We start from the raw sequence: 15,329 nt of genomic DNA, 5'->3' as shown, positions 1-15,329 counted from the left end.
ATCTCTATTTGCCGGGAAATTTACATACATTTTATTTGAGTACAGTGTCGCACGACCGTACAATTGTCGGTTAAAATAACGCAGTGTCGTATCGCAAAAAAATGGCCTGGTCAGAAGGGGGGGAAACCTTCCGGAGGGCAAGTGCTTAAATATATTTATTACTATATGGTCACCGCCTGAGGAAGGTTAGGTATGAAGGAAGGTAGCAGGCTGGAGAGTACGTTCCACTGCCTCTATTGTCATCCTATTTATAGCTGTAGCACCTTCACTGAGTAAACCTCTCTGAGAGAAAGGGAGGGGGCGTGGCTGAGGCGGGGAGAAGTGTCCTGAGGTAAAGAGGGCGCGGTCTGAGCGGGAAAGGAGACAACTGTGTGGAGGTGTGGCTGAGTCCGTCGTTGCGGTGGGGGGAGTGGCCAATGCTCAGTGCGGAGGGCGGTCTCCCCCCAGTCTGAGGAGGCGGGGTGCTCAGTGCGCAGGCGCGATCGGTGCATTGTGGGAGTCCGCGGCCCAGTCAGGTTCTTGTCGTCGTTGGATGGCGGCGGTGTGCTGCTCGCTGTAGCCGGCCGCTGTCGCTCCCCATTTCCCCCCCTCCGCCGACCTGTACTAATCGTGTGTGTGTGTCCCTCTTGTTGTGTGTTAGAGCAGGAGAGGCGCCATGACTTCCAGCACAGACGTCATCCAGGTGACCAACGTGTCCCCCAGCGCCAGCTCCGAGCAGATGAAAACGCTCTTCGGCTTCCTGGGCAAGATCGAGGAGCTGCACCTCTTCCCGCCCGAGTAAGTGACCCGACGAGGAGGTGAGGGGAGCCCGACATGGCGGTGCGGGCCTGGCCAAAAATGGCGCCCGGGAGGGGGCGGGGCGGACGTGTATGAGGCGTGAGGGGAGTCCTGAGGGACTAAAGAGGCTATGTGGCCTAGTAGGCCCCTAAGCTGCTGAAGTACTGCGGGGCCCCTCTCTAAGCCTGGTGGGGCCCCACAGTTTATGGGCAGCTACAGGACTCCTCAGCTGCTGGGGGACCAAGGGGCCCTGCTGTGGCCCCTCAGCTGCTACAGCCCCTTGGCTATATAGTACAAAGGGGTTCCTAAGGTACTAAAACACCCAGCAGAGCCCTCCTGTAGCTAGGAGATCACAGGGACCCCCAGTTTCTTTGGCACTGCAGGGAATGGCGGGCAGTGTTAATTTTGGCAGCGCATTTTAGTTTTACTCTTAGGACTAAAATGGCATTTTAGTTTTAGTCCCATTTTAGTCTTTTGTAATTGTTTTAGTTGTATTTAGTCGACTAAATCTGCAGTACATTTTAGTCCTCTGAAATCGAATGGGTTTAATTAAATTGTAATGCATTAGTTAACGTTTCTCTATAATTTCCAAACCCCTTTTATATACTGCTGGAGTGAAAAGTCTCATATATTGATATGTTAACCACTTACCGACCGACTCCTGTACATATACGTCGGCAGTTTAAAGATGGATATCTCGGTAACGGCAGCAGCTGCTGCCATAACCAAGGCATCGATCTTTTGAGCCAGCGGTCCTGTTTACAGTACTGGTGGTCTCTGCGGCAGAATCACCGCAAGATCGCAGTTATCGGAGAGGGGGGGGGGGCCTTCCAGTCGCTTACCGGACGTGATTGGCTCCTAACAGTGGCTGGGTATGGAGACGAGTGAGGGGAGGATGGGGCCCCCCACCTGTCTCCATACCATAGCAGGGCGACATCATAACGTACCTCTTAGAGGCACAATTTTTTTTTCTGTCCCCCCCCCCCCAAATCAAATAATTTTTTTAGCGTATTTAAAATGCAAGTAAACCCTTCCAAACAACTTTGACCTACAGGTAAGCCTAGATTAAGGCTTACCTGTAGGTCCAAGTAATATCTCCTAAACCTATATGGTTTAGGAGATATTTGCCCGAAAATGGGCACCGCTGTCTACGGCGCATGCGCCGTAGACAGCGGCGCGCATGCGCACTAAATGCGGCAAGTCCAAGAATGGATTTGCCAAATTTGTCGACTCCCGTGCGCATGCGCGGGAGTGACGTCATCGCGGCCTCGCCGTATGACAGCGGCGGAGCTGCGAGGCGCGACTCCCGTGCGCATGCGCGGGAGTGACGTCATCGCGGCTTCGCCGCTGTCATTGGTCGGAGCTGCGAGACGCCACCAGCAAGATGGACGCGGCGGACTACAGGGATCAGCGGCGACTTCGCTGGCTCCTGTGTCAGGTAAGTGACACATAATGAGCTACTATGCGATGCATAGTAGTCCATTATGCTTTACCTTTGCAGGGAAAAAAAGAGGAAGTAAACCCATCAGGGTTTACTTCCTCTTTAAGTCCAAATATGAGATCTGAGGACTTTCTGACCTCGGATCTCATATTTAAAGAGGGCCTGTCATGCTTTTTTCTATTACAAGGGATGTTTACGATCCTTGTAATAGAAATAAGTGACACAATGTTTAAAAAAAAAAAAATGTAAAACTAAAATAAATAAGAAAAATTTAAAGCACCCCTTCCCCACGAGCTCACGCGCAGAAGCTACCGCAAAACCACCACACGTGAGGTATCGCCGCGATCGGTAGAGCGGGAGCAATAGTTCTAGCCCTTCTCTGTAACCCAAAACATGCAACCTGTAGATTTTTTTTTTTTTATGTCGCCTATGGAGATTTTTAAGGGTAAAAGTTTGTCGTAATTCCACGCGTGAGCACAATTTTGAAGCATGACATGTTGAGTATCAATTTACTCGGCGTAGCATTATATTTAACAATATAAAAAAAATTGGGCTAACTTTACTGTTGTGGGGTTTTTTTTATTCCAAAAGTGAATTTTTTCCAAAAAAGTGCACTTGTAAGACCGCTGTGCAAATGTGCTATGACAGAAAGTATTGCAACGGCCACCTTTTTATTCTCAAGGGTGTTAGAAAAAAATATGTAATGTTTGGGGTTTCCAAGTAATTTTCTAACTAAAAAACTTGTTTTTAACTTGTAAACATTGAGTCTGAAAAATAGGCCCGATCCTTAAGTGGTTAAAAGAGAACCTGTCCCCAGTACAGTTGCAGGTTGTGATACAAGTAATGCACATACCCTGGGCCTCTCCTATGATGTGACCCCGTGGTGTGCGGTGTCACCTTTCCTGCCTCCTTCCTCCAGGCATTCATGATGTTCAGCACTTTTCTGGGTGCCGACTGCGCTGCCTCCCTCTCTGTGATGAATCCTCCAGGCATCAGATTATTTTCTATTTATGTTTTCAGGACGAGAGGTCAGAGCAACAGTGGTGACAGGCTCTCTTTACGGTGGTCCGTGTGTTTTCTGAGGGTTTAACTTCTATAATTTGCCCAACAATTACACTTCACCCGCAGCTCCGCTTCAGTAACGGGAGCTTTGTGTACGCTGGTTGGCTGCATTCTGATGCCTGGTGTGGCTGCTGGTGAAGTATACCTGGTGCTGTGCATCTGTAAAATACAGGCTCTTTAGGGCTGTACACACTATTTGCACAGAACGACGTTCAGTTTTCCTGTGTCTGTGTTGGGCTTCTGGGAGCAGTTCAAGGCACTAATTCTCTCTTGTGTTTTTAATATTTTTCAGGTTTATTGTAAAGTGACATTCCATTAATTTCTGTGCACCAAAAGCAATTGTTTTCTGTGTATCCCATCTGTCAGCACTTTTCTAGTGCAGAACAATACCGGTCTCCATACAAGTGTGAATGAATCCTTAAAGTAGAACTGAAGGCAGTGCTTTTTTTTTTATTTTTTTTATTTTTTTTTGGATGGTCGGGGAGGCTTTTAACCCCTGTCATTATTATTAATTATTATTTTTTGCCTTGTGTCCCATTGGGAAGATTTAATTTCCTGTCCCTTAGCCGAAACAGGAAGTGAGAGGAATCCCTGGTTGTTACCAGAACTAGTGTCCCCTTTGGAAGTTTTCTCCTCTATTCATGTTCTGGTAACAACACAAAATTTGGGATTTTCTGTCATTTAGTGTTACGGTAGAAAAAAATGATACATTTTGACCTATATTTGTCCTATTTAAAATTGCACTAAAGCAGTAAAAAATTAAAAATGTCTCCCTGCAAGGTAATATCAAAATGTGCTAGTATGCATCGCATACAGCCACGTTGCCAGTGCATGTTTAGGGAGTTGTTCTTTGTACCTACAGATAAGCTATATTATTGGTTTCCTTGGTGGGGTGACACTATCCTTGGGAATTTTTTGCAAAAAAATACATGATGTGGGTCCTACAGAACAAGGGATCTAGATAGTGCCTCTTATTGAGAATACGTTTATTATATAAAAGGACAGTAAAAATTACAATGCAGAAGGAATAAGAGGGCACCGCTGATTGAGCTTTCAATCTAAAGGGAGTGGGGGTTTCGGTGGATTATGTGATAGAAAAAAATTACTCAGAACCCCCAAACATATATAATGGTGGCAGCTGCTCATGCAGGGAGCACAATCACCACCCCTAATTGATGCGCCCGGCCCCTAATCTACATGCAAGGCACCAGACGCATGGATTCAAATGGGTTGTTTTTTTGTTTTTTTAAAACGTGAGTAGAGCCTGAGGCTCTAATTGGCTTCACAAAGGGTGGGCTTGGGGCACAGAGCACTGCTCCCGGAGCCCACCCAGTTGTGTGACCTTAGTGAATTTAATATTCACTTTTGTCTTCCTGGTTTCCCCTCCCAGCCAATCAGGAAGCAGGTCCTGAGAGCTGACTGGCTGGGATCGTGCGAGCGCCGTAGGTGGTTGGAGGGCTGGCTGTGGGTGGTTGGGATTTGGGCTACCCCTTAAGAAAATGAAGCACCAGCCACTGATTAAAAAAAATGTAAAATTTTATATATATATATATATATATATATATATATATATATATATATATATATATATATATATATATATATATATATATATTGTATATGATTTTTTTATTATGCGCCTTATACTGCAGGCATGGCTTTGCTTGTCAACATATGATCCTGCAGGGCTGTGCAGATAAAACGATACATGATAGGAATTTTGTTCTGTAACACTTTTGGATACTATGTTGTCTTTCTTTTAAATGTTTTGATTTGAAGGATTAGAATAAGTTTAGGATTATGCATTTATTGTGGCATTATAGTTGATAAATTAAAGTGCTTTTCTTAAATTGTCACAACTGTTTGTTTAGTTTATATAGAGAGACTTTTTTTTTTTTCCCCCCCAGATCAGCAGATGTCACTGTTTGCCACAGATAAGCTGTGGCAGTGAGAACATTGCATCCTTTTCTAGTAGTTAAATATCTTATATGGGAGGATTAAGGTGTCACATGATTAGCTATTGGCAGTGTGCTGTAATATTTTTTTTTTTGTAAGCAGGCCAGGTATTTGGGTCATCTAAAGGGGGGGGGGGGGGTGTGGAGATTTGCTTCTACGATTGGAGATTATGAATTGCCTAAATATACTTTTGGTGGTTAAACAATGGTGCAACTGTATGCATTTTTATAGATGTGTATTGATATACAAGGGTGGCTTTGGCTCAGGCTTGTACAATTGAGTGTCAGTGTTTTTTTTTTTTTTTTTTTTTTTTAATTCTGCTGGACAATGGTGGTTAGTGCTTTGTAATGCCGGATGGTTTTCATCACAATTAAAATGTGTCCTAGTCTATGCACCTGTTGAAAACCAAATGCAGCCATTTTGCTCTTTGTATTAATATTCATGAGCATGCAACCTATAAATTGTTTTGACACCACTGCAAACTGAAGCTAAGCATGCCTGTGTTTCCAATAGAGTGGCATCCATATCTCTGTGTAAGAAGAAAGTATGCTGTTACACGCTTGGCGCTATGTGACTGTAGCTATGATGGCTGCTTTTTAAAGGGATCTTTCAGTTGTGCCATGCTAATTGTTTTTGGTAATTGGGGTCAATAGGATTTAAGTGTTACTAAACCCAGGAGCCTGCATTCACTATATCTGGACTCCCACAGTACACAGAACATGGAAATGCAATCATTTTAGTAAATATAAATGATAAATACATTTTGTCATCAGCAGTATATAGCAGTCTTGTGACTTCTGTCAGTGTCTGGTTAAAACTTGTAGGAGGAGTTTTCATTCTCCCATGATCCTTTGTCTGGACAGTGCTGATTTGCCCTGTGCTGATCACATGCACCCTGCCAAGAAAAAAAAAAACTCTAGCAATACACACCAAACTGAGCATGTGCAGAGTGACGCCTAATGCTCTGTTCTATCAGGAGATGGGTTTGAGTTGGGTAAAGAGGGGGATCGGAGAGACGGGATCACATATATCCTTTATGCACAATTCGGAGGATTAACCCTTTAGATACCACCGTGAGTATAACAAGCATGCTTCCTTTCTGCATATATAGACTGATTTTTACTGTTGTGGGTTTAGTAACACTTTTTAAGGCACTTCAGCTAGGCAAAGGGGTTATATTATGTACATGCTTTTAAAGAGAACCTGGAGGTGGCTGGCGCTTCTTCTGCAAATACTGGCTTTCATGTTTATCCTCCCTGCTTTCAATACTTTGTGTCTTTTACCTGAAATGAGCATTAGAATGCCTGACTTTGCAAGTAGGCATACTTGTTCAGGTCGGCGATTCAAACATTACTGAGCCAGACAGCAAACCTCTTCTGAAGGGGATTGGCAAAGGCCACCCCAATATGTGTTTTTTTTTTTTTGGGAATGGTTTATTTTAAAGTTGAACTCCTGGATATACAAACTTTTATACAAGAGGTTTGTGCTTTCTTCAGTTTTGGTGTGCTTTTTAATTTCTTCATGACCTGTGCATTTATTCAAGTGTGAGACTTTACCTCCGTGCAGGAGCTTCCTGTAATAAAGACCTGTCGCTGCTGCTCTCTGATTGTGCAGGGTGACTGTTTTTTGTCTCCGCCCCCCTCCTGTAGTTTTCTACAAGCAGCATGTGGTATGTTGGACCTGCTGGGCCCCTCCCACAGCTCTCTTCCCTGCATAGGCTATGTACAGTCTAGTGGTGTCGCAGCTACTTTTACAAAATAACTGGATTTGTAAAGGCAGTTTGTGCGTGCGCACACAGTGAATTTATATCCCTTGTAGCTATTGAGGAATATATTTAAATATGTTTTAGTGCTTTAAGCAGTTGGTCTTTGGATGTTGATGATCAGTTGGGGCATAAAGTGAGAGCACTCTTTGTTTTACTGGTCCCTGGAAAAAAGCATAGGACATATGGTGTTTATTTTTAGATTGTTACTCAATTTTGTAGAGATGGCAGAGTTTTCAGAGCCATGTTGTTGGTAGGGGTGGCTTAAAATGCAATATGGAGTTGATGTACAATATGAGCAGATACTGTTCACCTTGTTAATGATGGTAAGCACAGACCCAAAAATCAGCAGGCACAAGCAGACCTTCTGTTCCTGTGTACTGCTGACTAAAATAAGCCAGTGCAACTGGCTTATGTCAAATGGTCATGCTGAAATACCAGCATTTAATCAGCATTTTCAGCCAATGTGTTCTGATGGGGTAGTCTCCCATCCCCACCCCTCCTCCCTGACAGAATACAATAGCTTTTTCACTGCTTCTGTTTGTTGATGTAGGAATTTCTTTCTTTGTTTTTTTTGTTTTTGTTTTTTTTTTGTTTTTTTAACCTTCTGGTTAATGCTGAATGTGTATACCCTGCTTAGGTTAGGTGAAGCTGTTTTCACTTCAACCGGCCTTTTGCTAGCAAGCTTTCCTTTTTATCTTTCTATTGCACATGATTTGGACATTGAATATGAACACTAGTTCAAGTTTTTTTTTTTTAATTTTTTTAATTTTTTTTTTTAAACAGCCTCTGTTCATTCAGTGCCTATTTGTGGCTCTGCACTTTAGTAATGAACATTACATGAGTGTTTTGCTCTCTGAATTGCCATTTATTAATGGCTCCCAAAATTATAACATTGTGATAAATTTCAGCAGCCTGTCCCATTTTAATGTGAATGGCTGGCTTTTATTTATTTATTTTATTTTCCTTTTTTATTTATTTTTTTTTAATCCTTGGTTGAGGGATGTATGTACGACAAATACTGTTTATTTTTATTTTTTTATTTTTTTTAGCTAAATGTTTAATATAATTGTAAGGTATTGGCATTAGCTGGCACATTTTGTTTTGCAGTCATCTAGCAGGGTAGTTCATGTTGAGCTCCATGCTCCTTCAGAAAAAATTAGGTCAGCAGCTATAAGTACTGTAGCTGCTGACTTTTGATATTAGGACACTTATGTGTCCACGTATACCAGTGGTGTCTTCACCTGAACTGATTTTTAAATCGGCTCTCTGTTGCCGCCACCATCTCATCTAGGGTAAACCGGCTCCCTACTGCGCACTTTGAATCATTTGGGGGGAAAGAGGAGGGGGGGGGGGCCTTCTGGCTGACTTTGCCACAGTGAACTCGGCTAGGTCCATATGATGTACAGGCTGATGATAGAGCTGCACAATATTGGCCAAAATGTGAATCATTTATTATTATTATTATTTTATTTTTTGCTTGGAATAAAAAGATCACGATTTTCGTGACGTAAAATCTTTCACATTATACATCAACTTTACTGTGGTGTGTGGGTTTTTTTAAATAATAATTTTTTCAAAAAACTGCGCACATACAGTGTGACGTAAAGTATTGCAAGAACTGACATTTTATTCTCAAGGGTGTCTACAAAAAAATTGTTTGGGGGTTCTAAGTAATTTTCTAGAACAATTATTTTAACTTAAAACCAACAAATGTCAGAAAAAGGTTTAATGGTTAAACTGTTTTCACTTTTGCAGGAAGTCTATTCCATTGACAAATTGTTAAAATGTTTATACTTAAAGCGGGACTGTACTGGGGAAAAAAATATTAAAAGCCAGCAGCTATAAATACTACAGCTGCTGACTTTTAATAAATGGACACTCACCTGTCCCGGGAGGCCGATCGATCTCTCGGCTGCTGCCGCCACCATTCTAGGTGAGGGAATCAGGAAGTGAAGCTAATCGGCTTCACTTCCCGGTTCCCTACTGCGCATGCGTGAGTCGCACAGCGCAATAGGAATTGTCCGCACTGTCTCTGGGACCCGTGTGTGTCCCAGCAGACAGCGCTGCAGGACAGGAAGAGGCATAGACTCCCATGGGAGTCTATGCCCGGAAGTGGGTGTAAATACCTGTCTTTGACAGGTATCTCCACCCCCTCCCCCCTGAAAGGTGCCAATTGTGACACCGGTGGGGGGGGGGGGGGATCCGATTAGCGGAAGTTCCACTTTAGGGTGGAACCCCGCTTTAAGATCAACTGATAAAGAATGTTTTTGATTCTTGGCAGACTGCCCAGTTTTATTTTTATTTTTTTTCCTTCCTTTCTTTTGACAGCTTTGGCTTCAGAAGAGCAGAGAGAATTCTTTGCATAGAAAGAATTGGGAAACTCTTTAGACAAGATTGATAACGATTCTTGATGATTAATGATGCAGCTCTAGCAGACGGCTTACACTGACAGTCTGCGAGAGACTTGCATGGTATCAGTAATCTGGTGCAATGTTTTCCAGGCTCTCAAAAAAAAAATAAAAAATCAGCATTCATTGATAGTTTTATACCTGTGTGGATTGCAGTAACTTTAGCAGCAATACTGGTTCTGGGATAAAGGCATCATTTTGCAGTATGGATAGAGGCATACTTTTATACCAGAACTGGTGACATCTGCTGTGACAGAAAACACCTGTCCCATAAGTGGCAATCTCGATAATAAATAACTTTAATTTCTTGTAGGGATTTCAATAAAGGGTGAGTACTGCAATCTTGAGTGGCTGCCTAAATCCTCCCAATACTGGTTTTTATATTAGATCTCCCCCAGTGCTTCTGTTTATATTTTTTTCATGTGTTTCATCTGTATTTCTCCTTTTCCTTTTTTTAGTGAGTCTCCTTTGCCTGTAACATCTCGTGTCTGTTTTGTAAAGTTCCATGATCCAGAGTCTGCTGTGGTGGCCCAGCACCTGACTAACACAGTGTTCGTGGACCGAGCATTAATAGTGGTTCCTTACGCAGAAGGTTTGTACATTACCTGTCTATTCACGTCTTTTGAGGGGAGGTGGGGTGGGGATGTCTGTTTCGGGTTCTATAAGTGCACAGTCTGCATGCTTGTCCTTTTTGTTTAAAGATCTCTGGTATACACTGATTCTTTTCTTCAAAAAATATCCTGAGGCTGTTCTGCCAGTTCCTACACCGCCTACATCCTGTTTTTCATATTTACTGTACTATATTTATAGAGCGTGAGCAGTTTGCATATCGCTTTATATAAAAAAAGACAGTACAGTTAAAATACAAGAGGAAGGTTTATAGAGCCCTGCACCTGGAGAGCTTACGATCTCATTAGTTATTAATTGCATCAATATGGTGTCTTACTGTCCCTTTACAAGGACATAAAGCAGTGGTCTCCCTTGATGGAAAGTAATGTCATTGCTTTGCTTTGTAGCATAGTCACCATTTTAATAAAAGCTATACTTCTAACTGGCACATTGGCTGATAGAATTTCAGGTATACCACAGATCAGTCTTGGTGTTCTGTAAGTCAGTAACTTACAGAGGTGCTGAATGGGTGCAGGGTGTAAGATTTTTCTCTTTCCCTTTTTTGAAGTTTGCATCCTTCAATACCTCACAGTATTTGCCGAATAATGAACTCTCTTCTCTGTTATTTGTGTGTGTGATTTTTGTAGTGGAGAAGGCATTTGCAAAGCCCTTCCTGATGGCAGAAAAAAAGTGGGTCCTCTTCTGCTTCAGGGGATGCTAGACATTAACTAGACGCCAGCAAGCACTCGTGTGTTGTACATGCTGTAACTACATGCTAACAATGTTTCTTTTTATTTATTTTTTCTCTTTTTTTTTTTTTTTTAATGGCTGAAGTTTCTGTATATCTAGTATTGTTAGTTTTGTGAGGTTTTGTATCTGAAAACAAATGCGGGATAAATGACTTAAAGGATATATGGACAACTTCTCTAAACTGGCAACTCCTTCGAAAATGGAATTTAATCCTCTGAGTGGATCTGGACAAGTTTCAATTATTTATTCATTGCTGATCAAGAGGGGTCCTTCCCTCTCTCCTATGACTGTAACAGATTTAAGGTGCGTTTTGTCAATAAACTCGCTTACTCTTCAGGATGCTGAACACAACAGTACAGTATCATGTGACTAATACTGGTAGACCGATTAAAAAAAAAAGAGACCCTCTCAGCAACTTAAATTTCAGGTCAATTTTTGCAAATATGCCTTTGAACCTGCTAGATCTGACTGCTCCAGGATAAGTCCATTCCCTAGCACAGCTCCCTGCCTCCTTGTAGTTTATAGCCCCATGCTCTTCTGGTGGGAGCATCTAATTGCTATATTTGCTGGCCCAGCTCTTCCCACCTACAACACTTTATGAAGGAGCAAAGGGAAATACTTTTAGTCTGTCCATGGAGTGACAGCTTTGAGTCTGCTGGGATACTAATGTCACATCTAAGATGGTGGCACCCAGCTGCAGTCTGTTTTTTGGATATCTAGCCAAAGGGAGGCTTTTTGCAAGTAAATAGCATGCATAAAGTGTTAAATGCAAATCTAATCTGTCCAGAATATTGTATTTGAAATGGATGGTCTGGCAACAAGTTCCCTTTTAGTTTAATCTTCAGGATGTTGGACACAATATTATGTGACCACTAATGTATTCTCTGTAAGGAAACCGTATTTCTGGTACATCAGCTTTTAAAGCCCATCCCATCCTGTCAGTTTTGCCAAGGGTAGAGATCGCTGCAGCAAGACGCTGTGATGACCCCGGTGTTTAAACACACCCCACGTTGCATATTGGACATCACCATTTTGTCTGGTGTTGTATTGCAAATACTTAATAGTAGCATGTCACCAAAACGAGTCTTGTATTACAACTTTGGTTAGTCTATCAATGGCTTTCTTATGTGGATAATAAAACAAAATACCTTTTTGGGTCTTACCCAGGGTCACAGAGTTTCACAAACCAAACATGTTTTATGTGTTTTATGATAGTCTTTTAAGCTGCTGTGTTCAAAAAAGAATTCCGATGCAAAAGTTTTTCTCTTTAGTGGATGGTCTTTTCAGCCAGCACGGTACAGCTGTTCACGAATGTCAGGTTTACTTTTTCCTAGTAAGATCAGCATTCCTTTTGGGTTCTCAAGACTTGAGTAACAGCACTTTGCTCTTGTCATAGAGCATAAGCTTGTCTCCGTCAGTCTTCATCAGTCGTGAATGAGGTACCCTATAATAGTCAGTGGGTTATTAATGTGTGCCTGTGGTTTTAATGGCCACATTCAGTTTGTTGCCATATTAAGAGGCTTCAAATTTCTGAAAACACAATGTTTAACAATTTACTTTCTTTGTTTTTATATATCTCTATAGTCTCAAAGTTTCTTACCCGTTGGATCCTATCGGTAACCAGAGCCTCCTGTTATTTAATACTACAAATACTTCTATAGACGCATCAGTTTATGTAACACAACTATTCATTCACATCAATCCCTGCTCTTGATCTTTAGAGTTTAAGGTCCTTTTCTCCTACACACATTCTAGAGCTAATTTAGTCATAGACATATATTTAGTGTGTCAAAGGAAACGCACGGACGTGCCGAACATGCAAAATCCATGTAGACTGTGTCCTGGCTGGCACTGAGAACCTCATAGGTCCCCTAAGCCATTGTCACTGAACCAATTGGTGCAGTGCTTACTAATGCTCCCACACTCTCCTATGTGATATTGTGCATGTTCCACTTTAAAGCCAAAATTCTCTGGCTGCCAACTGTCCATACATGCTCCCTTAGTTGCCAGTTGGGCCCCTGTTCTGTTGTTCAACCCAACAGCCAACTAATGGAGTGCATGTGACAAGAGTGAAAACTGCTGCTGATTGCAAGGCAGTGGTTTAAGCAAGGTCAGCATGCAACAGGAAGTGCTGTTAAGAGAAGTATGGGTTTGGGGTTTTTCCCCCCCATCATACTTGAGAGGCTGCAGCATCAGTCCTATGCTGTGTCTGTTCCCCAGCGTCTACACACTGAGAACTGAGCGATTTAAACATCGCCGATGGCTCGGTTCTTGCAGTTCCCCGAGCAGAGAGCTGCTGCCTGTCAATCAGCAGCTCTCGGCTCTGCTCCACGCTCACTGGAGCGATGAGCTGTGGAGGGGCGGGGGATCGGCTGTCCCAGCATCTCGCTGAGACGGGTGTCAGTCCAGGCACCTGGTGTATCCAGACTAACATTGTCGGGATGACGCCGTGCATGGACTGATTCCTGTGACATCAGCAGAGATCGGATTTCAGTCCGTGCTCTGCTAAAAAAAAAATAAAAAAAAAAATGTCACAGGGGTGAAAAACAAATTGCACTCCTGTGACCCATAGGAGAAGCCCAAAAGACTTCTCCTTTAATGGCAGGATCTTCAGGTAATAAAACTTTGCAAGAGGTCCCCAAAAAGCTATTTCCTTTATGCAATCTTTATAGGCCTGATGGTAAAACAGTCTGAAATGGGTTTTGGGTTTACGTACATTTTTTTTTTTTTTTTTTTTTTTTTAAATTGGCCTTATCAGTTGTCTCAAACTCTTGCTAGGACCAGTGGTTTTCCACATCAGAACCTCTGGCTTTAAATCTATTGGGGAAACCTGACACATAAGTTTAAACCAGATAGTTGCAGATTAGACTTGGTCATGTTAGTGTGCAGGTGAACATTGTGGTATACATGGGGAATTGGTGTGAAATTCAAGCCTCACAATTAGGTTTCAAGTATAAAGTTTTGCTCTTGTACATTTAAACCCTGCATACGTAATAACTTTTACTGCATTTTATGCCGTTTTCAAAATTGCACTGACATTGAGCTGCTAAGCTCAAGTAGATTTAAAAGCAGTGATAACTGTAAAACTATTTTATACATGGCTAATGTGTGTTTTTAATTTGGGGGGGGGGGGGGGGTGACATATTAAATATATTTCTAAACAATATCTCTCTCCCATTTTAAGCACATAAAATCTTAGGCTGTTTTCTCCCGAGCTATGATGTAGCCAGAATGTTTTTATTCAGTATTAGCAGTGCAGTGACTTGGTTCTTTAGTGCCCCCTCACTTCAAAAATAGACTTTCTATAAATATCCTGCTTTAGCTATATATCCATGTCACATGCTAAGCAACACTTGATGGGACTTGTACGATTTCCTTCCTAATCCCTTTATTACAGCTGTTGCCTCTGCCACCATCATACACAAGTTATATGTAACAAAGCAGTTTAAGGGTCATTAAAAAGGCACATCTTACAGCTGAATGTAATCCGTGACGGAATACTTATATGTAAAGAAAGTTAAGTGTACACATTTTTTACTTGACACTCGTCGCTTAAAAATCTGACATTTATATCTTCCTCTTCCACACAATCTTTATTATTATAGCTGCCTAAGATCAGACTGATGCTGGCTCATCAGAAAATCATAATGGCGTTGTTTTTAATAAAGCTGAACTCCAGGCAGCTAAATATGAAGATTAAATGCACAGGCGCTTTTACTTACCAAAGGATTTGTATTTATGTCCATATGGTCCTGAGACTTGCTTTGCACAGCCCTGTCTGGCGGAGCAGAAGACCTAATTTTTCTCTAATCCAGCGAAGTAATTCTAACCGGTCTTGTACCTCCCCCATTCTGTGATTGGCTCTTGAAGGAGAAGCAGCAGATTAAACAACTCATCTGTCCCTTTGCGAATGCTTCTTGTTAGCACCTAATTACTGCAGCGCAAATGATTGGCTCCTTATAATGCTTCTTCTCTCCCAGTTTGAGTTTTGCTGTACAGTAGATTTGCAAGAGGCTGATGCCATATAAAATTCAGGTACCTACACTGATTTTATTTAAAAAAAAATTAATTCTGATCTCCCTCAATTTTGTGTTCCTTTTTCTTCTTCTTTTTTTTTTTTTTTTTTTTGTTTTGTTTTTTAATCTGCCTGAATGTTAGCTTTAAACTAGTAGAGTACATGAAGTAAACTTGTTTTCTGTTTTTATAAGGTAAAAGTCCTGCAGACACCACAAGATGGTAATTTGGGCTTGATTTACTAAAACTGGAGAGTGCAGCTCTGCAAAGAAACCAATCGGCTTCCAGATTTTGTAAGCTTAAAGTGTTAATAAACCCAGGAGCCTGAATTCACTATATCTGGCCTCCCACAGTACAAAACGCACAGGAGCCGCCACGTGCGGCATATCGCCGTTGACGGCGGCGCGCTCAGTGCGCATGCACCGCAGACAGCGGTGCCTGTCTTTCGGCAAATATCTCCTAAACCGTGTAGATTTAGTAGATATTTCTTGGACCTACAGGTAAGCCTTAATCTAGGCTTACCTGTAGGTCAAAGTGTGTTGTAAGG

At 42.0% G+C, this 15,329-nt stretch overlaps 1 protein-coding gene across 1 annotated transcript in view; it reads left to right on the top strand.

Moving 5' to 3' along the window:
• The first annotated feature begins 467 nt into the window (after positions 1-467).
• SRSF11 (serine and arginine rich splicing factor 11) overlaps positions 468-15,329 on the top strand; it is a 39,897-nt gene continuing 25,035 nt past the window's right edge. The window contains exons 1-2 of the mRNA XM_077450485.1: positions 468-777; positions 9,868-10,001. Coding sequence (XP_077306611.1) covers positions 656-777; positions 9,868-10,001 — 256 coding nt within the window. The 5' untranslated portion in view covers positions 468-655. The remainder of the gene's footprint in view (positions 778-9,867; positions 10,002-15,329) is intronic.

This window comes from Lithobates pipiens, unplaced genomic scaffold (genome assembly GCF_037356315.1).
Source record: "Lithobates pipiens isolate NorthernLeopardFrog02 unplaced genomic scaffold, aLitPip1_a1.2 Scaffold_23, whole genome shotgun sequence".
NCBI lineage: Eukaryota > Metazoa > Chordata > Amphibia > Anura > Ranidae > Lithobates > Lithobates pipiens.
The sequence above is the reverse complement of the archived record's forward strand: the minus strand, read 5'-3'. Positions and strand labels throughout refer to the sequence as shown.